The sequence below is a fragment of the Linepithema humile genome, chromosome 7 (genome assembly GCF_040581485.1).
Source record: "Linepithema humile isolate Giens D197 chromosome 7, Lhum_UNIL_v1.0, whole genome shotgun sequence".
Taxonomy (NCBI): Eukaryota; Metazoa; Arthropoda; class Insecta; order Hymenoptera; family Formicidae; genus Linepithema; species Linepithema humile.
Window position 1 is genome coordinate 1,543,829 of NC_090134.1, and position 26,764 is coordinate 1,570,592.

At 42.1% G+C, this 26,764-nt stretch overlaps 5 protein-coding genes across 9 annotated transcripts; 3 read left to right on the forward strand and 2 right to left on the reverse strand.

Moving 5' to 3' along the window:
- Positions 1 to 312: 312 nt before the first annotated feature.
- Positions 313 to 3,233, forward strand: Vsp37A (Vacuolar protein sorting 37A). The gene is made up of 5 exons (XM_012377943.2): positions 313 to 772; positions 1,151 to 1,340; positions 1,442 to 1,556; positions 1,624 to 2,142; positions 2,288 to 3,233. The coding sequence occupies exons 1-5, from the start codon at positions 684 to 686 to the stop codon at positions 2,632 to 2,634; spliced, it is 1,260 nt and encodes a 419-aa protein (XP_012233366.1). The 5' UTR covers positions 313 to 683; the 3' UTR covers positions 2,635 to 3,233.
- Positions 3,234 to 3,402: 169 nt separating this feature from the next.
- Positions 3,403 to 14,425, reverse strand: Plod (procollagen lysyl hydroxylase). 2 transcript variants are annotated; one of them, XM_012377942.2, is made up of 9 exons: positions 14,019 to 14,425; positions 11,090 to 11,318; positions 10,685 to 11,025; positions 9,996 to 10,449; positions 9,607 to 9,834; positions 5,224 to 5,545; positions 4,955 to 5,059; positions 4,521 to 4,667; positions 3,403 to 4,098 (listed from the first exon to the last, which is right to left on the reverse strand). In XM_012377942.2, exons 1-9 carry the CDS (start codon positions 14,122 to 14,124, stop codon positions 3,814 to 3,816), a joined length of 2,217 nt encoding a protein of 738 aa, XP_012233365.2. In that variant the 5' UTR covers positions 14,125 to 14,425; the 3' UTR covers positions 3,403 to 3,813. The 2 variants fall into 2 exon arrangements, with proteins under 2 accessions (XP_012233365.2, XP_012233364.2); XM_012377941.2 differs by lacking the exon at positions 4,521 to 4,667 and adding an exon at positions 4,701 to 4,847 and having other exon boundaries at positions 3,481 to 4,098; positions 14,019 to 14,418.
- Positions 5,598 to 9,457, forward strand: LOC105678523 (immunoglobulin domain-containing protein oig-4). 2 transcript variants are annotated; one of them, XM_067358907.1, is made up of 6 exons: positions 5,598 to 5,937; positions 6,206 to 6,390; positions 6,466 to 6,615; positions 8,209 to 8,391; positions 8,492 to 8,641; positions 9,120 to 9,457. In XM_067358907.1, the coding sequence occupies exons 2-6, from the start codon at positions 6,211 to 6,213 to the stop codon at positions 9,276 to 9,278; spliced, it is 822 nt and encodes a 273-aa protein (XP_067215008.1). In that variant the 5' UTR covers positions 5,598 to 5,937; positions 6,206 to 6,210; the 3' UTR covers positions 9,279 to 9,457. The 2 variants fall into 2 exon arrangements, with proteins under 2 accessions (XP_067215008.1, XP_012233370.1); XM_012377947.2 differs by lacking the exons at positions 5,598 to 5,937; positions 6,206 to 6,390; positions 6,466 to 6,615 and adding an exon at positions 6,888 to 7,970.
- A 1,705-nt stretch (positions 14,426 to 16,130) lies between the features above and the next one.
- Positions 16,131 to 18,202, forward strand: Gbeta76C (guanine nucleotide-binding protein subunit beta-2). 2 transcript variants are annotated; one of them, XM_067358894.1, is made up of 6 exons: positions 16,131 to 16,347; positions 16,459 to 16,604; positions 16,726 to 17,037; positions 17,126 to 17,327; positions 17,417 to 17,633; positions 17,769 to 18,202. In XM_067358894.1, exons 1-6 carry the CDS (start codon positions 16,279 to 16,281, stop codon positions 17,873 to 17,875), a joined length of 1,053 nt encoding a protein of 350 aa, XP_067214995.1. In that variant the 5' UTR covers positions 16,131 to 16,278; the 3' UTR covers positions 17,876 to 18,202. The 2 variants fall into 2 exon arrangements, with proteins under 2 accessions (XP_067214995.1, XP_012233367.1); XM_012377944.2 differs by having other exon boundaries at positions 16,134 to 16,347; positions 16,738 to 17,037.
- Positions 18,203 to 18,305: 103 nt separating this feature from the next.
- On the reverse strand, positions 18,306 to 26,363 carry Neurl4 (neuralized E3 ubiquitin protein ligase 4). 2 transcript variants are annotated; one of them, XM_012377714.2, is made up of 13 exons: positions 25,792 to 26,363; positions 25,185 to 25,403; positions 24,663 to 25,109; positions 24,299 to 24,499; positions 23,990 to 24,215; positions 23,746 to 23,842; positions 23,489 to 23,665; positions 23,047 to 23,355; positions 22,742 to 22,935; positions 22,367 to 22,656; positions 19,665 to 22,165; positions 19,430 to 19,582; positions 18,306 to 19,342 (listed from the first exon to the last, which is right to left on the reverse strand). In XM_012377714.2, exons 1-13 carry the CDS (start codon positions 25,939 to 25,941, stop codon positions 19,147 to 19,149), a joined length of 5,160 nt encoding a protein of 1,719 aa, XP_012233137.1. In that variant the 5' UTR covers positions 25,942 to 26,363; the 3' UTR covers positions 18,306 to 19,146. The 2 variants fall into 2 exon arrangements, with proteins under 2 accessions (XP_012233137.1, XP_012233136.1); XM_012377713.2 differs by having other exon boundaries at positions 23,746 to 23,845; positions 25,792 to 26,362.
- Between the last annotated feature and the right edge of the window lie 401 nt (positions 26,364 to 26,764).

Below are 26,764 nucleotides of genomic sequence, written 5' to 3' on the forward strand. Positions count from 1 at the left end.
GCGTCACTTTCCTTATTAGTATGTGTAGTATGTGTGAGACGTACATTTCAAAATATTATGTATATTATGTTACAGAATAACATGTAATACTATGTATATTTTTTACATAGGTTACTTCATTTACCTGAAAAAATCGATGTATATATAATTATGTAAATAAAACATATCCACGTATGATTATCCAATAATTGAAGCTATTAAATAATTATCATTAGCGATAAAGGAAATGCTTACAACCTTCTGTCGCTAGATGGCGATAAAAACTATTGGACGCGATAAGGCGTCCGTGGTCATAATTGTAAACAATAAACACGTTTGACACAATTGAGATGCAGTAAAAGTGAGATGTGGTCTTACAAATCAATTACTTCTTTCAGTTATAAAAAACTAATTTCTAGCTTCATTTTCTGCATGCTAAAGTGAATAAATGTTCTTGATCTGCATATTTATATATGTCATTGGTAGCCATTGACGTGAATCTCCGTATGCCAGGAAGATGACAGTAGCGCCATTTGACAGTGCTACTAGTCAGAGTGGGCTTTTCGCGTTGAATCCGATCAAGAGCCCTTCCGTTCTTTTACGTGAAGTGCAACGAGGTTAAAACAGCTGTTCTGCTATATGGTTGCTTTGACAGAGAGATCGACTGACCAAGCGGATGATTTATCAAAAATCCAGGCTCTTAAATGATATCACGAATATTCCGTGGGGAAAATGAGAATGTCGCAGTTAAACGCAAACGACAAATCGACACTCTAAAAATCTTTAATGACAAGTAAGAGTAATGCTCAAACCTCTCATTGTAATCTCTTGTTAACCTCAGTTGAATTATATTTGTGCATAATTTTCACTTGTACTGCTCACGAACGCTCATCCACGTTTGATCGCCACGCTTGTCTTCACGGTGATGTTTCTAGACATGTTAAAGGGATTAAAATTTCCGCTAACGATATAATCGCTATTGAGATTTTTTTTTCCTAATTTGTATCTGCGTCATTGTCTTAAATCACGTATACGTCATACTTTGATTGAATATTTCATAACAGCGAGGAGATAATTGGGTTGAAATAAGAAATTAATACTAGTTCAAAGCCACTGTCATTTTTAATGTGTTTCGCAATAATGGCATAATATGTGTAATAACATTTTACAGTGTAGTAGAGCTCAGAGAAAATGTGGACTATCAAGTGGAATTTCAAGCTGGTGAGAATCGAATGGCTATTATGGTTTCTTTATCACAGAATTTTCCATTGGAGAAGCCAGTGCTTCGAGTTTCCCCACCGATAAGTCATCCCTGGTGCAATGAACACAGCGAAATCACTAGTGCACCGGGATTACTTAATGTAAGTAATATTATTTTTTTATTTGATACATATTTACATTTATTTTTTATTCTATTTTTGTTTCTAAGGATACATAATTGTTTCGCTATTGTTTATGTCAGTTTTCAGTACATAGTGATCTTGGTCGAGTTGTTCAAGCTATTATCAGAGAGTTCAGCAAAAATCCACCACAATTGTTGGAAGATATTTCACCTGGCTCTACAAAATCTCACAGAGGTAGATGTCACTTTACTCATTTAGTCGAATCTCAGCATAATCAGATACTTTTCATATATGATTGCAGACTCTCAGGGAAGAAACTCGCCGTCTTATTCGCTTCAGCAATATCCTACCGAAATTCCGTCTACGTCGTTCAATTCGTATTACAATACACAGTTTCCACACTTGTCGTCCTCCAGTGCAAACACGTGCATTTATAATTATAATTATACAAACTCCGGTCACACATATGTCTCGAATTCAAAATCATTCGGCACGACACACCACTCGGCGTATGTTACAAGTTCAAGAAACAGTGTTCTGCACAATGCCACACCTATGCAGTACACCTCGAATCAGCACAGCTCTTACATGAATTCGCATTACACGAACGCAAATTATCAGCAGCCGTTACCAAATCAATCGCAGACAAATGCACCCCAGAGTATAATATTTCCCGAGTTAAATAATTTGACTAACGAGGAATTGAAGAGGCTTAGCGAAGATGAAGATAGGCTAGACGATTTCCTGGAAAAACATTCCCAAATTAAAGACATAAACGCAGCTGTTGAGGATGCTATGGATTGGGTTGAAAAAACTGCCGGTAAAGAATATTTTTATTATGGAATATTGAAATTATATAGCACACACACACACACACACACGTATATATAAATTATTTTCTTCAGTCTACACTATTCATCTAATATTTGCTTTGATTAATGATTAACTTGTATCTTTTTTTGTAGAAACTAACGCAACCAAAGAACCGGAACTGAAGCAGTTACAAGCCGACGTAGCAGACAAGGTGAAAACTGTGGCGGTGCTAAAAGCCAGATATGATCATCTCATACAACGATACAACAAGCTGTCCGAGGTTTTCACGCCGGATCACATAAAAGAGTGTTTGAGACAAGCGGCGGACGAGAGCCACGAAGAGAGCGAGAAGATCGCAGAAGATTTTCTCAACCGGAAGATCGACGTCGAGCGCTTTCTCAGCACGTATATCGAGTGCCGAAAGCTAGGTCAAGCGAGACGAACTAAGGAAGAGAAACTGGCGCACCAGTTAAACGAATTAAAACGGGCTGGTTTCTGAAAAGAGAGAGAGATATATATATATATATCTATGTATAATCATTTTTTTCTATGGATCGAACAAAACTGTAAATAAGACTTAGTTAAATTAAACGTTATTGTGAATTTAAATTTATAGCATTCGTGATTACCAAAATATCTAATGTGGTTAGAGAACACGTATGAGAGAAACGTTTTGCGATGACCAAACGTGTTGCGTTCGCTCGCTTCTTACTTACGCTACACATTCTAAATTACTAAAAGAAATTACGTAGCACTCAAAAATTAAAACGTATAAATACAAGTGGCGCTAAAAAAAAATAAAGCGGTTAAAAACCAAAAGTGCTTTAAGATTAACTTTGATGGATGTTACACTACTGTATTCTGGACAATTTTACGAGAGATGAGAAAGCAATATAACGAACGGTTAAAAAAAGTCTGTATTGAAACTCGTGTAACAAGCTGATTCAATGAGTACTTATTCCATAGTGAAAACAACATGGCTTTAATTATGTTAGTTTTGCACATGTGACATGTACCATCGCGATCAACTCTGAGGTTTTCTACTGTGTAAATAAATGTGCAGGGATGTAATTAAAAGCGATTTTTGAAAATTTGCTATTCGGTGACGCTGCTTTTAATTATTTATCCTGTGAACGTTCCTAGTGTTGTAACATATTGAAGAATTGTATAGATACAATGAAGAATCAAAACCAAAAATGTTGATTTAACCCTTCTTCTTTCGACCATGATTATAAGAACACGAAGAAAAATGAAACGATATACTCACCACGTTTTAACGACATTTATTGCTGAAAACATTGATTCGTTTCCCCCAACCAGTATGCTCAAATATTAACGAATGTGATTATTGCAATAGCATATATTACAATTTTATTTTATTTTTTTTAAATATAAATTTGCGATTACTAGATATGAAACACGATCGGCCGTGCATTTACATTAAAGTAGAAAAATAATACATCAATTAAGCAGCTTCTTTTGTTAAATACACTGAGTCCACCAGCGGTAATTGACGTATCTAGACCATAACAATGAACACTTCCATATAGATTTATATTTCTCTTTGACATCTTGCGCTGTTCCTCCGCCATTTTTAACATTTTCCGTTCTTAATACGTATGTCTGTATTTTCGATACAGTAACAATCCGACGATTTATCGATTTGCAGCGAGCCTTATCACGGATCGACGAAGGAGATCATGATATAACGTGTGCCCGCAGTCACTCGCAGCCCTTCGTGATAGTGCGTTAGTCTTCCAGGATGCATTAGCATCCAACCTGGCTTCGTATCGGTGACGGAGCAGTTGTATCGGATGAACCTGCATCCGCCGCCCTCGTAATCCACCCCCGCTTGATTCAAGGCGATGTTGATGGTGTAGGTCGAGGAGTCGTGATGCGGTCTCAAGGACGGCTGCTCGTCCGGGCGATACCTCACGACGAAATTCATGAGCGACCGCGGCGGCTGGAGACACAACATTAATGTAACATCCGAAACAGAAGGTTTCATCGATATAATTCTAAAATGTACAATATTTGGAATAATGCGGCAATTATGGTATAGTGATTCGAAATAAGATAATTTACAACATGGTTCTAAAAGTATTTGGAATAAAGCAGGAATCCTCCCATCATCCGTTACGAAGCGGTACACCTCTAACCACTTACAAGAGTTGATCAACAAGCAAGGTTCCCTCCATTTTATACACATTTTCACTTTTACAGCTTTTACACTGTAAATGGAATGATAGAAATCTTGCTCAACTGATCAACCCTCGAATTTCATCCAAACCCTGTGCACTGAAGGGATGCATATGTATCATTGTGTGTAAATCTGTGCGTATTAGGGCCATAAACCTTCCGTAAACCCAGATTTCAGAGTCTTACGTTGTCCTCGTATCCTGTAAAGACATGCTGTTGCAAGGGACTGACATAATCATTGAGAAATTTTAACCAGGCATCCTCGAGACCGACTTGGTTCATGTGAATATCACGAGTTGGTACCGCTTCGTATCCGGTGTCCAATCGGGAATCCTGGAAAAATCATCATACACAAGTGAGTCTTACGTCGTGATAGTAGCCGGTGAAGACGAGCTCTTGCAAGGGCTTAGCGAATTCTTTCAAGAAGTACAACCACTGTTGCTCATACTGAATCTGATTCATATGAATGTCGCGGGTCGGCACATTTTCGTAACCACCCGACAAGCGTGGATCCTGCCGAGAAAGTTGTTGCAATACAAAGATTCTCAGTTACCAAGTTTATATACTAAAATCAACCGACTGTTGAAAGAGACTCACCGTGCAGAAGAGCGTCAACTTACCTGATTGGATCCGTCGGACCATTGTCCGAAAGTCTCGACGATTCCTATAAGCTCCTTAGTGAATCGCAGAGTAGCAATGGGGAACCAATAAACGTCGGGGCACGGCTGCGAGCAACAAAGTTGTATATTAAACAAGCACAAGTTTCTTTTTTTTCAAGAAAGTTTTCGAAGACAAGTTTTATGTGTAAAACTAAGACTCGTCTTTGAATTTCCTAAAAAAAAAAAAAAAAACTAGATTTTTCAATCAACTGGATAATTCGATTATTTACTTGTATCGGCTTTTTATCGGGATTAAAGTTTTCGCTGTAATTGGAGTGAATGTATCTCTTCTCCCAGTCCAGCTTGTTGTCCATGATCTGATACATGTCCGGATAGGTGAGCCGGATGTCGTAAGTATCGGGATTGACGAGGTGACCGAATTCGAGCCTGTTACTGACGTACATAAAGAGGCCTCTCTGCCGGTTTCCGCGGGCAAACGCCATCTCCGTGTCCAAGTCGCCGTCCTCGTAAGTCGGCCGCGTCGCCTTGTTCGCTATGATGGTCGCGTTGATCAGGTAGCAGTTACTGACGAACGGCACGTTCCACAGTCCCCTGAAACAAACGTGAACGTGATTCGACGAACTGCGTAAGAGCGCAGTTGAGAAAGGGCGCACGTCGGAACGGAGCGGAGGTTGAGAGCAGACGCGCTTGTTTGCGCCTACGGCGAGCGGGGTGCACGTCGCGTTGTTTTCCAGAGGTCGTCGCTTAAGTGTTTTGTAAGGTGATCACTGTGGTAGCCGCGATTGGCCGATGAACACACTTGGCAATGGGTTATGCATAATTATCCAATTGAGATTCATAACTCTGTCACACCAGCGTGTAACTACGTGTGCCCGTGGCGCGTCGGGTGGCCCATTCGTATTTTAGGCGGTAGAATCCAGCGGATCCGGTCTCGGGTAATACATTCTGCATCTCAGGGGTCAGCCGAGTTCCTCAAAACTACGGTAAGGATATCCGGATAGAAATTCATGCACGCCGATGAATTATTGCGTCGCGCGCGATTACTCATTATCGCATTGCGGATCGCCGCGTGCGTTATTATTCGCGGAACGCGGCTCATTGATTGATCTCATCATCGAATTTCTCACAGACGTATCAAGTGCGATAGATAGATGATAGATAGTGCGAAACGTATATAAAGTGCCCGCGAAGGTTCGCCCGCGCAACTACCGTCCCCGTCACATCAGCTCAGTCAAGTTTCTCTGGTCGCAGATCAAATGACGAAATGCCGGCTGCTCTATTTGTTCTTATTAACGGCTCTGATGATGAGCACAGAAGCGGCAAAGGGCATAGGTAGAGGGAGAGGCCGTCCCCGAGGAAGGGTGTACAACTCGCGGTTACCCATCCTGATACCCAACCGAAATCCTGCCAGTGCGCGCTATTACGAGAACAAGGATGTGAGTTGACAGAGATGTGCGCGACAAACGGAGTCCGGGACACACTTAGTGACGTCGCTCGGCGGATTTTTTTAGGGTGCCAAGATCGTGAAGGCGTCCCACTTCGAGCTGGATTACATGCTGGGCAGAAAGATCACGTTCTTCTGCATGGCCACCGGTTTCCCGAGACCGGAAATCACTTGGCTCAAGGACGGCATCGAGCTCTACCATCATCAATTCTTCCAGGTAGGTATTTCATTCTTCCATTATTAAGAGAGATTTACTTGCCATAAAAGAAATTCGCTGTTAAAAAACGCATCTTTTGTTGGATAATCGTGAAAAGACTGAGACTATTCAAACCGGCAGGTACACGAGTGGTTTAATAACGACACGATAAAATCGAAAATGGAGATAGATCCTGCCACGCAGAAGGACGCGGGTTACTACGAATGTCAGGCGGATAATCAGTACTCCGTCGATCGACGAGGCTTTAGAACGGATTACGTTATGATCTCGTATTAAACGCATTTTCCGACTGTAGCTGCGATCGCATAGTAGAACCTATAATACTTTGTCAATAATAGACAGCACTATTATTAACGATTTATCTCTTGATACATTTCTGTTTAACCAGCAGTCGTATTACTAGTTCTTAATTGTTAATAGCTTTAATGGGAAGTGTGCAAATAAAAATTTTACGTTTTAACAGATCAGTCGAATTCACACGGACAATTGATAAAATGCTGACCGAGCAGTTTCTCGCCGGCTTTTCACGTGGCAATCTTTACGACGGAGGCATCAGTAATGCGAAATTCAATTTTAGCAGCGCAAACAACACTTTGTGCGTTATAAAATAGCTCGCCTTTTTTCCCCTTAACGTGAGCAAAACAGATCTTCCATTTGGATTGTCAATGAGATAGTGTAAAGATATGAATACAAATTTGCAAGTTCCCCCAGTTCTTATTCGTTAAAGCATGATTGACTATTATAAGGATGACGTGTATATGGCGCGAGGAATATATCGAAAATGGTTCATCACCGCGAATTTAACAAGGCAATTGTGCCGCGCGAAAGTGTCATGGAAGGGTATGCTTTGCTGCATTGCCACCAGCGAACAACGCGACAATGCGTGATGCATTGATAAACAGTTTGCACGAATATTTTGCGAAATAAATTATCTGCACGAGTGTTAAACTACAGCCACGCTTATTTCCTTCTCACTCTCTTTTAACTTTTTCCATTTTCCTAAATTTCAATTTTAACGACGTAACATTCTCAGGCAATTTAATTAAATATGTTGTTGCGAACGTGCCTTGTTAGATTACAATTAATTTGAAAATGACGAGAAATCGTAGGCTGCGTCGAATCATCCGAAAGGGATGGATACGGCTAAATTAATGGATGAGCGGTCTGCAGATTTGATAGAAATTGATAGTGAGATCACATTGCTGCAAAGAAATAACCAGTCCACATGTATATAGCCCGACAGTATATCTGCATATAAGTCTGTAATAGATACGAGAGGATACTAGGGGAGTAATGAGTAGGTGACTGTCAGTTGTATCGGAGTTCCGTGTGATCGACGAACGCTGCTGCATACAGTGAGTACTTGCAGTGCTCTTACTCGAATAAATATACGCCGAGCACGAGATTTCGGCATTTCACAACGTTCTTGCGCTTTCTTTCGTTAGCTCGTAATTTTGGGAATTTAACTTGGTGTGATCACTTGGATCACGTCGCTCCGATGTAGATATTTTCGGACGTGCAATGCAATATCTGCAGGCACACGGCGCGGCGTTATATTACTTAATCTTGTCTTTAACGTTCTACTTTCGTCAGATTATCATGTCACGCTTCATGGTGCTCTTAATCCTGCTGGGTATAATACTGCTTAATTGTCAAGAGACGCTCGGCCGAAGAGGACGAGGAAGGAGCAGAAGTAAGTCTCGCGTGCAGATTGGATTGCCCATTACCGGAAAGTACCGTGATCCGGAAAGTGATCAGTATTACAACAATAACAACGTATGTAGACAGAATTCCCAAGAACTTTTTCCACTGTCGCGTGTCTTTCTGATGACAGATTAAAATTATGGTATACTGATTGACCCGCTGATCCTTTCAGGGAGCCAAAATATTGTTAGCGTCGCATTTCGATCTGGAGTACGTCTTGGGACACAAAATAGCCTTCCTCTGCGTCGCTCGCGGCAACCCGCGCCCGCACATTACATGGTTCAAGGATGGCGCTGAGATTTACACGCATCATTATCTACATGTCAGTTTAGAATTTTCGATATGCAATAAGTTTAGGATATTTATTGCAACAGCACGATTTTTCAGACGTTTGCGATGATTGAAGAAAAAAAATATAAGCATTTTATGCAAGCTACAACTTACGGTAAAAAAATAATCAAAAATCTTTTTTATTCTTTTTTATAAAAAATTTAAAATTACTTTTATTTGAGTAAAAGTATCTTTTATTACGCTATATTGAAATCAAGTTTAAAACAAAGACGTTGTTTACTTACAACTATTTTTTCTCAAATTAATAATAATAATAATTTTAATAAATAATAATAATTTCTCAAATCGTAAATGTCTCAAAAATTGTGCAAACTGTTACGACAAACATCCAATACGCAATGTTATAAAAATGTTAACAAAGACATTTCTTTAAGAGTGAACAGTCGAGCTGTGCATTTACAGTTGATAATACAAGCAGTTTAATTAAAATGATATCTCATTCTTTGCAGATACACGAGTGGCAAGTTGGTCCTGACAAAGTGAAGTCGAAAATCGAGATCGATCCCGCCACTCAAATGGACGCAGGGGTTTACGAATGCACAGCCGACAACATGTACAGCATCGATCGACGGTCTTTCAAGACTGACTTCTCAATCGCTTTCGATTAGTGCAACCATCCGAGAGACCCGACAGACGTAATTAGGTAAAACTCGTAAATCAAGCACTGTGTAAAATTTTTACGATAGACATAAAACGGTAGACTGTGACTTTGAGAAAACGGCTTAGAGCGATATGTATTTTCATTGTAACTGACAAGAAGAAACTAAATTGTTCTAATATTTTCAAAGTTGTTCTTAATTCTGTCGAGGACCGCAATGTGCAAATCAGTATCTATTTAGAATAATAATCTGCTTTCTTCCAAAGTTGAGTTGTCAATGTCATCGTAGTTCCGTTCAAGCGAAATATAGAGGATTAGAGTATTTGTATGCATTTTACCTGCGTTCGTTTTTTATTATCTCCATGTAGTCGAAGCTTCGCGCGTAAAATCCGTCATCCGTTATAGCACCCCAGAAATTGCTCCAGGCTTTGTACGGTCGAATGAGCAAGGGCGCGACGATTCCTCGCTGCTGCTCCACCAGCAACTTCAACGTGTGCTCGTTGTCCAGGTGCGCAACCGCGTCGATCGAGAAATATCCGGAACACCTCTTCAAAAAGCAATGCTCCCTGTGAAAACAGACGGCTCTTTAACATTCCTCCAAGTGTTGCGCGCGCCTTTTCACTCGGTTCGATATTAAATCGCATTTTTTTTCTTTTTAATTTAACGAACAATAGTCAATTAAATGCAGCCGTTAGTTAAGCCACGGCATAATTTCACTGATACTTACATCGCCAGCTTTCTCGCATCCGCTTCGGTGATCCCGTCGCTCGGCAATATCTGTTTCGCACTCACATATTCCTGATTGACCTTCTCGAAGAAATCGTACACCACGTTTTCGTGATAGGGCACGTTGTTGTGGATGAATAGATGCAGTCTCGATTTCGGATAAGCTTGACGGTAGATAGCTTGAAAGAATTCTTCCAAGAACGGCGTGGGATGTTCGATGAAGACGGCTATTACGATAACCGGATACGTATTCGGCTTGGTTTTGTCGAGCTCGACGGTACGGTCCCAGCAGGCCGAACATCCCTCGTCCGGTGTCCAAGCGCGAGCCAGATAATTGCCCAAGGAATTGAAGACCAGCTTGCTAGGGCCGTTGCCATGAAGTATCAGGGGCATCGTGCTGTACACAATGTTCTGGAGATAAGCCTCTTCTCCTTTGAATCTGAGCTCTACGTCGGCTGTAAAAAAACGACGAAAGTGATATAAATTAAATGCGCCGCTATTAAAAATATTATGTTTTCGCGCAAAAGATCTCGTTATTCTTCTGTCAAGTTTTGTCCGAAGCGAAAAATCTTAGTTTGCGCAGCTCGAATATTTTGCTCATTTTTTTTAGCTTTATTTGACGGATGCGACAAACCTTTTGCGCCAAACTTAACGCTAATATACTTGGTCGCGGATTTCGCTTGTCCTCACCTACTGCGCCGAAGAGATTCTGGAATATCTCAGATTTATGATCTAGCTTGATTTTGTGCCGCGTTCTAAGTTCCTCACGCAGGTATGCGGTGGTGTAAAATAATTGATCGTCATCTTCATCCTTGACGGGCGTGTTGTCCAGGATGTCGTACACGTCGTTCGCGTATCCGATGAAACCTCCGGAGTTCAGGTATCGCTTGCCCCTCGACACAGGCGGATAATTGGCCGCCAAGGATTTGTCCGGCCAGCAGTAACCTTCCGCGGAGAATAGGACTCGCGCGCTGGTATCCAGGAATCGCTCGACGATCGCGGCCAGTCCGCCGAGAAATATGACGTCGTAACTGAAAGCAAGAGGTGTATGTGCGTCACGGAATATTCTTCCTGCAAAATTGGGCTGTAACCAACCTATCGGTGAACAGAACGATCCTGTTTGCGTCGTTCCGATAATCCGCCAAGGCCTTTTTCAGAAGATTAATTTTGTATCCGCCGCCGGCAGTCTTCATGTCGCCGCCTCTCCAGGGCTCGCCTAGCCCAAGAACGTTCAAGTTCTTGCGAAATCCATAAATCTCGACCGATCTCAAGTACCTTTGAAAGCCATCCGTCTCGTTGGAGGCGACGGAAAATACCAGGACATCTAAAACAGCAATTAGAAATGGAAAATCAAATAATAATTTGATCGTCGTATGATTGTCACATTTCACGAAATTACTTTTCTGCTTAACTGGACAATTTCTTCATGAAGAATAATCTCCATGCGTGTAGTTAAAAGTAACCATCGACGAATTAACTCGTCCATAAAAAACGCGAATATGACTTATTTCTGATGGGAAATCTTCAAATTTTTACGACAAATTAATTCGTCTCGCCCATTGTAGAGGCATTTGCAAAGAACGAGTGAATTCGTCTTCCTCAGTTAACAGATGAAAGAGGCTCGTTAGAAAATATATTACAAAATTTTCATCTGAAAAGAAAAAAGAGAACTGTGCATTGGTGCCGAAGACGTATTGTTCTTGTGCATCGGAGTTTTAAGGATGTCGCGGGACAAAGCTAAATCGTCATTGTTGCACAGCCGATGGACTCGTCAGCATTACGCCTGAGCATTGTGATGTCACGTCGAGAAGTAGCGCCCACGAGAGCCGCAGCACGTACGCCGGCTGCGTTAACGCCATGCGAGAGCGCGCATTTTCATGCATGATGCTTGTATCGCTGAGCTGTCGATACACTTACGCAAGCTACTCGAGATATTTTTAGACGACGTCCCGAATCCACGAGAATTCCAGGAGAAGAGCTTCTCTTCATTATTTATTTTAGAAAGCGATTAAAGACTGGAGAACGATTTACTTAAAATTTTGCGCAATATTATAACATTACACTTTTTGGCGAGCAATTTACAAGAGATTGTATATAAGCGTAAAAATGTATGTATATATTTAGCTTTAGCGATAAGATACACTAATTAGAAATTATTATCTCAGTTGAAAAGATTTTACGCCAAGTTCTCAATGATATAAAACGAATTATGCTAAGGAATTTCAAAATTAGCACATTTCGTGTCAGCTCGTATAACGAGCAACGCAGGAAATGGAATGATAAGAACCGTACACTCGATCCGGTTTATAAAGCATCCAAAAGAACGCCGTGAATTAAAATTAGATCACGAGAATTAGTTCACGTTCCGTGAATCGTTGTTACGCTATGTAATCATTGATGTCGAACATCATCTGAGATCTAACGATAAACTTTTATATCTCCACACGTGTACATCTCTACGCATAAATCACCTTTTATTTTTACTATAACGGACGCTATTGCTTGCACCGTTACAGTAGAAATAAAAGATAGTATTACAACTATTTAAGCGACGATTAAAATTCGATTACACGATGAAAAATATGCCGCTTGAAATTATGCTGCGGAATTGTGCCTCCCATCGATAAACTTTATGACCTCATTCTTTGAAACACGTTTATTCGTGACAAATATTTCGTTATTTGTGCCCAAAGTATGATTAATTAGATTAATTAGATTGTCGCGAATAAAGATCCAATCAAAATCACTAAGACAAAGTTTTTTTATTTAATTCTATATCAACGATAATGCGGGAGCATTACAAAAGATTTTATGCGCTTTAAAATATTAATAATTATTATTCGATAGAAAATAAAGACAATCTACAAAATACGTCGGAATATTGAATGATCTAATTTAGGTTCTACTTAATGCAAGTCTTGTACTTTAGTTTGATATCAGCGAACATGCGAGGTGCACTTCGCGAAATAAATCATTTCAGATACGTATCGCTTCGAGGAGGAAAGAGCCAAAACTCGTCGCCAAGGGTCGATGAACGATGCCTTTCGCTCTGCCTCTTCTCGCTACCTCCCTCGTAAAAAAAGAAAAAAAATATGTAATTGCGTATTATTAACTCTCTTCCGCAAGTTAATTTATGGCTCATCTCTCGGAAAGATCAAAGAGACGCAATTGACACAGTTTTAAGATTTCCTAAAGAAGAAATTCTTATTATGGGCTAATGCGTGGGTGGCATCAAATCTGTAGAAGTGAAATAAGAAAAAAGTAAAGATAAATGAAAGAATAAAGGAAATAAGAAAAAAGTAGTCACTAAAGAGCACGTGAAAGGATTCTGCGATATAAAATATGTATTAATATTAGAAAGAGTACAGAATTTTATGTACATCCTTAAAAAATGAAAGAATTGATCCTCAAATTTCATCTTTTCATTGTAAATTAACGTAATCAAAATCAGTTGTTGCGTTCGTAATAAAAATGGAACTCAATGGTGTTAAGAGAAGTGTCTATCAATTTCTCTTGAGATTGAGAAAGGATCAAAATGACCTCTTTATTTTATCTATATACTAAATAACTTTATCTATGTTAGACATCTATATGCGAACAATAAATCTATTGCAGTTTTTTTCAATCCTTCCCTTTTCTTTCCAAGATTCCACATCGTAACGTTCCACAAGCAGTAACGTTTGCGATAAAAATAAGAAAGGTGGCATGTGATTTATGCGTAGAAACTGTTATTCGTGTGATGCTCGTATAACATTGAAATACTTATTTCAAAGCAGAATGCAGCAATTATTATATGCTGGTGTGGCTAAGAAGATCAGAGCCTACTAGCTCATTCAGTGAGAACCAATCTAAACTTTGTATTCAGCTGAAAGAAAAATATCACGCGAAGCTCTCTCGGCGCGCCTCAATCGTTTAAATATTTTGCGGATGGTTTGCCGAGGACGGTCTCTCTCTGTATTGATCTTCCCCGCAACCCGTCGGATTTTATCCGTTCTGGTTCACGGAAAGGGCGATCGCGTCATACCGTTAACGTCGACTGCTGGTGCCTCGCTGACCACGTGGAAAGACGTTAGAAAGACGCAGCACCACACGAGCCAGCATCCGATTGTCGTCCCCTTGTCACGGAACATCTCTTTCTCTCTCTCTCTCGCGAGCACACTGACAGAACGATCCACGATCTCGGTGATGTTGCACCGCTCCTCGGAGACACACAATCACATCCGTCACTCGGCGTCGCTTAGCGCCGACTGCGCGCCGCGAGCGCGAAAACCGATGGAAAGCGTCTGACAGAGCCGTAATCAGGAATTACAGCGCCCATAAATACGTTATTCGCAATTGTGAATGTAAGAATTGCCACGGCTTCTACATTGAATTCCAGAAGAAAATAGCAAAATGCGGAATAAAATTCCGCATGACAAAAATCATGTTTGCCACGGTTTAACTAATTCGTCAAGAGCTTCGCCCTTGAAAGCTGGTCTCCAGCGGAATTGTCGCCCATGACCCGTGACAAAGACTACAGGAATCACTAAGAAGTCGTCGCTCCTGCACTTACCGACGCTCGGTCGATAAAACGTAGAATATCTCCCGCCGATATTTCACGGTTATTGAAAAAGGATTCAGTATAGCATTTTCTTACATTTTTTGGGGCAATTGCAAAAAAAGAATCGCCCATCGATATCTCATATCGATCGCACAAGGATTAAAACGCAACGAAATGATAAAAATCGTTTTCCGTTGATATTTCTCAGCGTATCTGTAAAAGGTGTCCATATATTTCAAAGCGATTATCAATTATGTTTAATTAATAATATGTATTAGAATTCCACTTATAAATAGTGATTGCTTATTTTGGAAAAATAAAAGTTTTATATTTACTTGCAGTCAACAGTGCAAACGTGAGAGATGAAATACCTGTTACATCAAAATCCGGCGTGCAAGATCTTGTTGATTTGTATCGCTGGATGAAAGAGAAATTATTATCCAAGGCATCGTCCTGGCAGGAAAGATCATTTCGATGCATATAAGCATCATGGTTCATCTTTGACTTGCATGTTTCTTCGTTTCCAGCTGCAAGATGATCTTCATGATGCATCAGCAAAACAATCAACAGCATGAATCTTCTCAAAACACTTCGTGTTCTCATGTTACGCAATTGTTATCACGACGTTCTGCAAAACGTTCTGTTGAAGCTTATCTCACTGAAACTCAATGGCGAGTACGCATATTTTGTAACTTTTAACCACAATATCGCTATCGTTATTTATCTGTACACTGTATTATCACATAGCTATTATATTTGCACCAAAATGTGTGATAATGTCAAAGTTACAGAATAGATATGTTAACGTTATTTACAACTTTGCACACCGAACAAAATTGTTACTTTATCCCTTCTTAACAAATGTTAAACATTTTAACAACTGTTTGATACATACAGTCCCAAATTTGCTTCGATGTATCTTGATATGTCTACAACAATAAAGCAAAAATTATGTACACATCGCTGTTAGAGATATCTTGAAAATTCGCGGATGTCGCACCAATTGTCGTTCGATAATCACACTGAATCTCATTGAACCGGTATCAAAGATTTATAGGAGAAAGCGGAGAGCTTGAAAGCGAAACGATCGACAGTTTTTGTGAATAAAAAGAGCGGCTAGCTGACTGTCGCACCGTATCGACGTTTTTGTCCCCTGTTGATTTCAAATCAATATGCCATAATCGACCCGTGAAGTTTTATAAGGAAACGCGAATAAGATATTCCGTTTCGATACGACTTGTAACCGATATCTACACTTACATTAGCATTAAATAAAATCTGTATTTATTCCAGCTTCTATTTTCTCTTCTTTTAAAAAGTCGTTTGATGCGAATCTTTCGCTGTTTTATTTTTGTTCCTTTTTTATTCAAAGAACCGTTTTGTACACGTATTAATATAATATTATATTATGGAAACCCCTTTCGCTGTTTCTTTTGCTTTTACTCTTTCTATTCTGTATTATAAAATAAATGCATTTTTGAAAAAAAGATATCTATATGTTGTTCAAAAAGCGTTATCACGCATGTAGGTAATTAAGTTATGTGAACCAGTCAAACTAATGCCTAACAAATCGAATTAACCGGCAGCTTATAATACGATTACCCGGACAGCGAAATGGACGATCCTGAGGCTTCTTCTGTGCTGTCGATAATCGTTTGACAGTTTTCACATGCCGATCGTCAGTGGCGTTTAATATCTACGTTATTCTGGCGAAACTCTTGTGCCGTTCTTTTAATTGGCAAAAATGGGCAAAGACGACGCTGAAACAATAGCCCTGAAGAAAGAATTGGAAGATCTCATCAACAAATGCAAGGTTTAAGCAGTTTATCGCAATTGATTAGTTTATAATAATTACCTTATGCGATTATACTTCGTAAGTACGTTATAAGAGTTTGTCGCAATTTATTCTATCCGTTTCATTCAGGACGATCAAAAAAAACAGCAGGACACAACGTTGGAGCAAGCGTGTGGCGGAGTGGCAGACGCTTCGAAAGTCAGATTATCAACTAAGAAGCTGCTGAAGGGCCATATCAATAAGGTCAACTCGGTACATTACAGTGGCGATAATCGGTCAGTTTTAGCGAGTAATAGTTCTCTGATCACGACAGTTTGTCGAGCCGCAAGCATGCCTAACATTTGTCCTTTGATCGGAACTTTGACAATTTATCATGCTTTCTTATCAATCGTTAAGTTTCATCCGTAGACACTGCGTGACTGGATCGTTGGATGGGAAATTGATCATTTGGGATTCATGGACTGGCAACAAGGTGCAGGTCATCCCGTTACGGTCGGCCTGGGTGATGTCGGTGGCCTTCGCGCCGTCCGGCAATTTTGTCGCGTGCGGCGGCATGGATAACATGTGCACCGTCTACGACGTGAACAACCGCGACGCCACGGGGTCCGCCAAAATCGTGCGGGAACTGCTGGGTTACGAGGGATTCCTATCGTCCTGCCGATTCCTCGACGATAAAAAGATCATCACCGGATCTGGTGACATGAAAATGTATTCGATTACGTAACGTTGAAGGTAGACAGGTAACGAGAATGATATTGCGTGAGTAATTACCGACGGTGAACATCCTTGTATTTAGCTGCATGTGGGATCTCGAAGCCAACAAGAAGACGACGGACTTCGAGGCGCACTCGGGTGACGTGGTGAGCATCAGCCTGTCGCCCGACGGCAACACTTACGTCACCGGCTCCGTCGACAAGACTTGCAAGCTGTGGGATTTGCGGGAGGAGAAAGCCAAGCAAACATTCTTCGGCCACGAAGCTGACGTAAATTCCGTTTGCGTGAGTTTCATCGTTCTGCGAAGTATTTCGCAGATTCGCTGCAAAATTCCATTTTGTATCTTTCAATCGCCGCCGCTTTGCACTCTTAGTATCATCCCTCCGGGCAAGGTTTCGTAACAGCTTCCGAGGACAAGACGGCGAGACTGTGGGATTTCAGATCCGATCAGCAATTAGCCACCTTCAAGCCGCCGAGCTCGAATCCCGGATTTACATCGTGCGGCTTATCTCTGAGCGGCAGATTCATATTTTGCGGCAGTGATGACAATTCCATACACATATGGGATGCATTGAAGAACCAACACAACGGTGAGTCGACTAATTTTTCGCAAGAGAAATATTATCCATTTATTGATTTCGTTACGTCTTATCGATCGCATTTTCGCGTGTGATTTTCAGATGCTTATCAATGCTGATTAATCAAAAGATTGTTGTTGTTCGAAGGTGTCTTGTCGGGCCATGAGAATAGAGTGACATCACTTAGCGTCTCCGGCAATGGAATGGCAGTGGCTAGCTGCTCCTGGGATCAGAACGTTCGAATTTGGGTGTAAAGCACACATAATTTATCACACGCCAGAGCTGTCAATCGACGAGAATCCGGAACAAAATATATCAACAGAAATGTATTCATGCTAAAAGCCGATCGATCCTTCTCGCATGAAATCTGTACAGCGACTTTTGTTAATTAAGTTCTTATCGATATACAAGCTATTGCATTTCACTTATACTTACGGCATATCTTAATGTACATTAAAATGCTCTTTCCGTTTGCAATTTGCATTATTAACTGAATAATACAAAGTACACGAGTGTTTTATTGAGATATGAATTCTGAATCCATTCTGTGTATCAGAAATAAATCTCCATTCTATAAATAACGTCTATTAATGTTTCTTCGTATTTTTCCACCAGCAATGTATCTACGATCGTGATAGCGTAAATACCTGCGACGTGCGGTTGCATAAATTCTGCAATGAGAGATTTCCTTGTCAAAAAAAAAAAAAAAAAAAAAAAAAAAAGTCATGTAAAAACATTCGTCAATTCATGAAACACATTTCGTGGTGTTGACAATGCGAGCTGCATTCGCATTGCATTTATTTCTACAACATAGACATATTACAAGACTTCCCTTTCTATCGATGCTGCAGAAGAGTGCGTTAAAAAAATTGTATCGTGTCTCGAGGTTTCTTTACATGCAATGCGATAAAGATTTGGTATGTCGGTTAAGCGTGGAACTGGCATCAAAAATACTATATTCTCTCCGCTCAAGTGGCGAATACGTTCACTGTGGCAATATATTTCGTACATTATTTGTTCTTGTGAGCGTTAAGCTAGGCCACTCTAGCGACGAACATGTGACACGTGTACGTTAAAACATTTAAAACTCAGTTAAAAGTCTTTTATAATATATCACTTGAGTTATAACTAAGCACAGCGGATTTTTAGCGAATAATTTTCCTAGCGGATTCTTCACATAAATTAACGAACGTTACCTATTGCACAATTATCCGTACTGTACACATGTTAAACGCTGCGGTAAAAGGTAACTGAAACGCGAATTAATCTCTAGCACACAAACGTCTGACGACAAAATCCTTAAACTACTAAACGCACGCGACGGAACCTTCGCGCGACTTAACTTAAAATATACAGCGCGATTTCGACGGAATTGAAATATCAATTTCGAAAGTCTCTTACCACAGTCATGTTAACGATCGGGCACGTCGTATGTACAATTACTCACAATCCGATCGTGGGTGTGTCTGATGCAGGCAGCGTGAAATAAGTTCGTGTGCACAACACTTTCGGGAACGATCGCGCATTAGAATCCGTCCAGACGGATGAGAAGAGCGACGATTACCGTGGCGCCGGCCTCCTTAGTCGCCCACTTGCTGGATTCGCAGTGCGGATCGGTGCCGTCCTTGTCGCCGGGACTGATCGTGTAAGAACCGGGTCTCACCAACAATTGAAACACCGTCGATGCGTTCAGCTTCTTATTCGATTGCGTATCGATGTAGCTGCGAGATTGCAAATTAGATTAGCATCCAGCAAAACGAAGATGCACACAGAAAAAAAAAAAACGTGGAAAATCATCGAGTACTTACGGGTACTTTCTAGTGAATTCATCGGATGCCGCGTACTTGATGCTAGGCGAGAACGACACTTGGGGGTTTTGATCCTCACTTTTTACACCTGCTGTCAAGTTGTTCACGTCTAGCTGCTCTTTGGTCATAAGCTCTCCTCTGTCCAAGATCAACCTAAGCGGGCGGTATGTATATTAAATACGACAAAATGACGAGAGAGCGATAGTTCTGAGACTGAAAGTTCGCGGCGCTTTACCTTATTGCGTCGAGGCGTATGCCGTAGAACGCAACGTGCCACTTGTCCGTCGTGCTCTGCGGAATCTGATTGGCATTGATGCTCTGTTTCAACGGGAACCTGGCCCAACCGATCGGTATCGCAAACTCCGCCGGCGGCTCGCCCTTCTTACAGATCGCATTGTCGCCGTCCACCTTGTAACACGCGCTGCAGTAGCAGAGTATCTCGTCGGCGGAGAAGAACTCGTCCGGCAGCACAAGCGACTTCTTCAGCTGCATGCACGCCTTCAGATAGTCGCACTTGCGCGACGACGTGACGACGGTGGACCCGAGGGGGGTGGACGGTAACGACGGTATCAACGTTATCGAGGACGCGTTGTACGGCGCGATCGCCGTCGTGTTCTGGCTCGGAGGTACGACGTTGCCGTTGAAGGAGTTGTCGCGAATCAACGCGGCGTTGTCGCGATCCGCGTACGGTGCGCGCGACTCGTGGAAGCCGGAGCAAGCATTGTTGGGCAGATCCGAGAGATTGTTCGGCTGCGCGCCGCCTACACTATTCACTTGACTATTGGACGCTATGCTTTCATTAATCGCGTTGTTGGCATTCGTCGCGGTGATCGCCGCGCTCAGATTAGTCATGTTGCTCGCGCTGGCAACCATGCCCTTCTGTATATTAATGTTCGTCGCGTTGTTTATTTCTACGTTTGTACACTCATTTCTAATACTTAAGACGTTAACGAGCGCGCGATTGCCCGCGTCGAGATTCGACTCGCTCGAGTTGTTTTCGGATTGGTTGTTCAACGGCGGTCCGGCGTTGTCCGGATACGCTCTGTTCCTGGCGCTTCGCGCGTCGTTGCTCAACTCGGAGCCCGAGTCCGAGTTGTTACTGTCGATACTCGATACCGTGGCTTTGTTCTCTATACTGTTGTTCGCTAGATTCGCGCTATTGTTGCTGCTGAACGTCAAGTACTCAGCCTCGAGATTGCCGTCTCTGGCGCTGGAGCTGCACTGGCTCGGCACACTCGGAGACGTCGAAGACGGCGAGAGGTCCGACGAGGTGGTTGCCATCGCGTTCTCCTTCTCGTGACACTCTAAATCGGCTTTCTCGCGCGAATTTTCCACGTCCTCCGTTTCCACGCTCACGCACTCGATGGGAGCCGTTAGCGCGTTGTCGATAGCAACGCTCGCGTAGGAAGACTCCTCGCTGAGTCCCGTGATAGACACTTGCTCGCACTGTCCGTACAAGTCGATCACGGCGAAGACGTACGGCGGTAAATCAGTCGCGGCCACACCCTGATCCACGCCGTTGATGAACAGGTGCAGCCGATTGTCCTCGTCGATCAGCAGACTCACGGTCGAATTGCATTGAAGATTCTCCAGGCCGGCGCCGTACTTTGTCTTCACTCGCATGCCGTTGTGGAATATCCAGTCGCTGCAGATGATCCACGAGTGCTTCTTGAAGCCCAGCGCCGTCAGCGGAAAGCTCGTCTGCTTCTCCGGCACTATGCAGGAAACACCGCAGAGGATATTCGACACCCACCGTTCGTTCAGCTTTTCTATCTTCACCTGGAACGGCTTGCCCTTTATCAACGGACGACTGGACATCACCACGCCCTGATTATAACTCGCCACCCGTCTGGCGATCGTCATCGTTTCCAACTGAATGTTCCTGCCGTGATTCTCGTGGAATTCGTAGATCCAATCGCCGTCGCTGGCGATCGGGACAGTGGCGGCGGGCTGCGTCGGCGTCAGCGTCGTCTCGTTCATCAGCTTTCCCTCGGACACGTCGATAGACGTGTCCATTACCCCGTCGTTTCTCAGCGGCATCGGGTCCAGCACGAGTTCCAGCGAATCCTGCAGCCTCAAACTGGCATTGGGAGATATCGCGGGGTTTTGTTGCTTGCTGCTGGTGATGTTTACGGCCACGGTGCTGCCGAACAGCTCTATAACCGCGTACACCATCTCTGGCACGTCGAATGCCGCCACGCCCATGTCTTCGCCGTTTATGTAGAACTTCAGATTGCCCTCGTGCGTGCGCTTCACACCGATCTTGTCTTTCACGCGCAACCAATCCAGACTTGTGCAATAGTTGGAGGCGAGTGCGTAACCCATGTGTCTCACTTCGTTGCCGGTCAAGTACCAGGCGTCGCCAGGAATGGACGTCATGCCGGGCACGAGGTTCATCGATGTCAGCCAGTTGCCTGTCTCGTGACTCAAGACGCCTATCCTCAAACAACCGCTCCACTCGCGCGCTACCTCCTGAATGGCGATCTCAAATAGTTCGTTATTTTCAAGCGCTGTCTCGCTCAACAGCACGGCGTTGTTGTACTCTCTGCACCTGGTCGCCACCGTTCTATCGCTGTTCAGCTGAATGTTCAACCCGACCGATTCGTGGAACTTGTGTAAAATCTCCGTTTGCGCCTGAGGCTGGATCACTGAGGTCGGCTGTTGACTAATACTGTTCTCCGATGGCAGATACTGTTGAGTCAGAGGATCTCGGCGCTCAGGCAACACAATCGTCACCTGAGATAGATAATAAACATATTGGAATTGATATGCTAAAACGCACGATTGGTCTTATTCAACTTGATTTTGGAAAAAAATTCCAAGTTTTTAGGCATTTTCGTTCAAATCTCTAATTTCTTCAGGCAAAAAAGAATTCCAGATTTTCAAGGTTTTTTTTTCAAGTAGTAGATTATTATCAGGCAAGTGTGTTTGTCATACCTGTGCACATTGACCGTACAAATCGATCACCGGATAAACGTTTGGCGGTAAACCCGTACACGCGGAACCTTGATCCACGCCGTCCAGAAAGTAATGTAAGGAAGAGTCTGAACATCGCATCATTCCGATTCGGTTGCCCTCCACCAATTTATCCAGATCACAGGCGTAATTATTACGCAACGAGACACCATCACGCATCACCGTCGATCCGGAAAGCATCCACGTGTCGTGATCAATATCCGTCATTGTAGATGGAAACTCCAATTCGTCAGGTTTTATTACAGTAACACCTTTAAGCAATTTTGTCATCAAAAAAATCATAGAAAAACTCTCACTATATTGAACAAATATAACTAAACATTTCGCGGCGGTTACCTGCTTCTATAGCGCCAGACCATCTGGCGACCATCTTATCTATCGTCACCTCGAACATCTCACCGTCGCGTAGCGCGCGATTCGCAATCACGATGGCCTCGTTGAATTCGCCTAAAGCTCGCGGCCTGGACGCCGTCAAACCATTGTTTGTGATTCGTGCATTTTTACCGTGCACATGATGAAACCTTAGATCGCTGTCGATAGATTTACATAATATTTCTATAAATTATACATCATCCGAATGGACAATAAAATCGTGAGCCAGTACGAGATATCGAGATGCACCGAGCATTAAGAATTCGTACCTGTACAACGTCGTATTGCTAAAACTAGAATTATTCGTGGTGGGACTGTAGAAGTCCACGCTATCCACTATGGTGGCTTGGGCGGCTTGCCCGTAGAGATCGATAACGCCGTAGACTCTCTCCGGCACGTTTATCGCGGCCGCTCCCTGATCCGCGCCGTTTACGTAGAAATGCAGCGTTGCATTGTCCTTCCGCATTACGCCCACGCGGTCCCAGATGTGCAGCCGGTCCAGATTCTGACCGTACTGATCTATCATAGTGGTGCCGTTGTGCATTACGCCGTTGCCCGTCATCATCCACGTGCCAGATCTGCAAACAATAAGAACCACCTTCGAGCAATAACATAAGCGGATAAACAACTCACCGCACATGTCTCTCTCTCTCTCTTTCTCTTCGCGATTGCACATACAATTGTTTAAAACTGACGTACGTCCTTACCTACCTAACGTTTGTCATGGTAAATGGAAACTCAAGCTCTGTCGGAGAATGAGTAGTGACTCCTATCTCAATGGAGCCAGCCCACTTGGTGACAATTTTGTCCAACCGCACCTCAAACAATTCATTAGGCTTCAACGGTCTCGAGGTTAATACCACGCCATTATTGAAATCATCTATGGCACTACAAAAGATTCATGTCTCTGATTAAAAAGTGATGTGCGCTTTCAAGGAATCTGTCAAACGTAACGAATCTCCGCTTACTTAGGCCTGTGCGCTGTACGCCCGTTGTTGATCACATCAGCGTGTGTGCCACAACAAGGATGAAACAGCAGCCTGTCAGGTACTTCCTCTTCTCCAACTTCTACAAAGAGCATTATTATAATTTCTAATATCGTGGGATTATTGCGTGTCGAGTTTGTTTTCCACAGTTTTTCGCGCATTATTTTTCAACGATTCTCTTGCTAGATCAGAATCGATTTTTCTCACAATTAGCAAAAATGATCACCTTCACTATCCAGACCCTGCAAATGCAACGTGTTTCTTCTAGTAACTAGATTTTGCTCTTCCCTTTCGTCGCGATCGACAATAGTCACTTTCACGGTCATTCCGTAGAGATCTATCACGCCCCACACTCCGGTGGGTACTTTGGCAGCGATACCTTGATCCAGACCATTTATTAAATAGTGAAGATCTCCATTACTGTGCCTGATCATTGCCACGCGGTCTCCTTCCTAAAAAGAACGAGATGCAATGAAGTATTGAAAGAAAAAGAAGAATGTAGATTCATTTTTTTATGATTTTGGCTTCATCGTACTCTCAATTCGTCTAAGTTAAATTCTCCGTATTCCCGCTGCGTGCCTTTGCCGTTCGTTAAAATACCACAGCCAGACATCATCGTTGTACCGGAGCGCATATTTGTCATCGTCGCCGGAAATTCTAGCGCAGTTGGGCTGTGAGTGGTAACTCCGACTTCTATGCTGCCCGACCATTTGTAAACCAGCCGATCTATTCGTATCTGTAACAGCCAAGTGATAGTTTGCAATTCAGTGTAAATGATTTTGATGTAAAATTACAATAGCGAAGAAATTGCATTCGTTACCGATTGCTATCGGAATTTGTGTATAAATGCTATCTCGCAGCTAGTAGCTAATTTTATATATGCGTATTTGGCTGCTTACTTCAAACAATTCGTTATCCCGTAGCGGTCTGTGAGTCATTACAACCCCATTGTTAAATTCATCCAATGGTCTCCGTCTCTCGGCAACTCTCGCGTTATTGGACAATTTCACCAACGTTCCGACTCTCTCGTGAAATCTTAATCTATCTTCTCTTATAGCGGCGGGAGTTGGATTTTTCGGCAAATTAACATTTACATTGACGCTTAAATTAACGTTTAAGTTAGCGACTAGATTTGTTGTTGAGGAACTGGAGGTTTCCCCCATAGTATAATCATTATTAATCTCGACTTCATCTTTCGGCACGTTACACAAGGCGGCAAGTCTAGGATGAGATGCGCTGACTTGTATACAATTACCATACATATCTATAACAGCATAAACATACTCCGGAATGTTGCTGACAGCAACGCCTTGCGAAACACCATTTATGTAGAATACCAGCTCATGCTATAATCACAGACAGACCATTATCATTAATCAATATCTACAGTAATAAAGACAATTAAAAAAATTGCGAATTACATTGGACGTCCGCATTACTCCTAAAGTATTCCCCTCCTTCAGATCTTTTAAATCGTACGTGCCGTACATTTCCACAATTCGATCTCCATTGTGAACTATGCCAGAGCCAGTCATAATCCACGATCCATGGCGAAGCTTTATAGCGCATGATGGTATTTCCAGAGTCTCTGGATCGCATTCCGTTACTCCAATTTCTATACTGCCGCACCATGCTCTCACCTGCATAACATTAAAATACATATACTATTTTCAGAAATAAACATAATCAATAGTGGCAATATTAAATTCTTAAAAATATGCAATTGTAAGTTTTCTTAACAAGCAATGCACCCACTTGCAATATACCCTCAAAGAAATGAAACCAACACAATTTGAGAAATAAAACAAACACAAGCTTTTAACGAGATGAAATGAATAATATAGAATGTTATATTTATTGACACAACACTGCACTTGTATTTCATATTTTGTAATTATTTTGCATCGATACTGAGCTTTGTTCTAGCTGTGTGAAATAACGAGCCACTTGATAGATGCAGAAATATTGCACTGTGTTGCGGGACGCGCACGCGGTCGCGCGAGCATCTCTCGGGGGCGGTGTGTGTACCTTTTTGTCGATAGTGACTTCAAACACCGCGTCATCCTGGAGCGGCTCCAGACTGAACACCAGACCATGGTTGTACTCGGAGGAGTTGCGCGTGGCCGTGCAGTTGTTGTTGCTGAAAGTGACACGATGTCCGCATCGCCGGTGGAACATGTCGAACGCAGATCACCCTTTTATATCGCGCACGGACCGTGATCGGTCGACATACCACAGCACGCCGCGCCGCCGCCGAACCCGACGCATTGTCGCCCTTCGCCCTCCACCGCCTTCATACACGCGCGACTGCGGCTTTCAAATATATATATATATAATACGATGGACCAAGCATTTATTCATTTTTGCATCACACAGTACTTTTCGGCACGATAGAAAATGAAACCGAAAGCTTGACAGGTTCGTATTTTAAAGCTTTACTGAGAAAGATAGTTGGTTTGTAAGCCTACATCTTGTTCTAGCTTGATAAGAATGAAATATAGAATTAAAATCATGTCACTCCTCTCAAACTATGTGTCAACCTTTGATTTTCACTTTTTGGATGAAATACTCGATTAAATAAACTCTATTTCATTGATTATTTATGTATGTATATGTACATGTGTCATTCAACTTACTTCAGTTACTTTGCACGGCTTGCACTTCTTAGGGCAGGGACGGCGAATCTTTTTGTGCTTAAGCGCCAAAAAATTAAAAAAATATATAACAATGGATGACGTGCCAAAGGCACGTATTATTAAAAAAAACTAAATTTTTATAAATTAAGAACAACATTTGTTTTAATAATATTAATAATGCCTAAATATTTATTCAAATTTTAAAACTATTATGTTCAAATATTATTTTGAATTAGATGATTTGAAGGAATTAAAATAAAATTGATTTTGTACGATAAATTTTTTGCGTAACAACAAAATTTTCTCGCATGCTCGGGTTCCTAACCCTGATTTAGAGTATATCCATACAAACTTGCATAGCACAT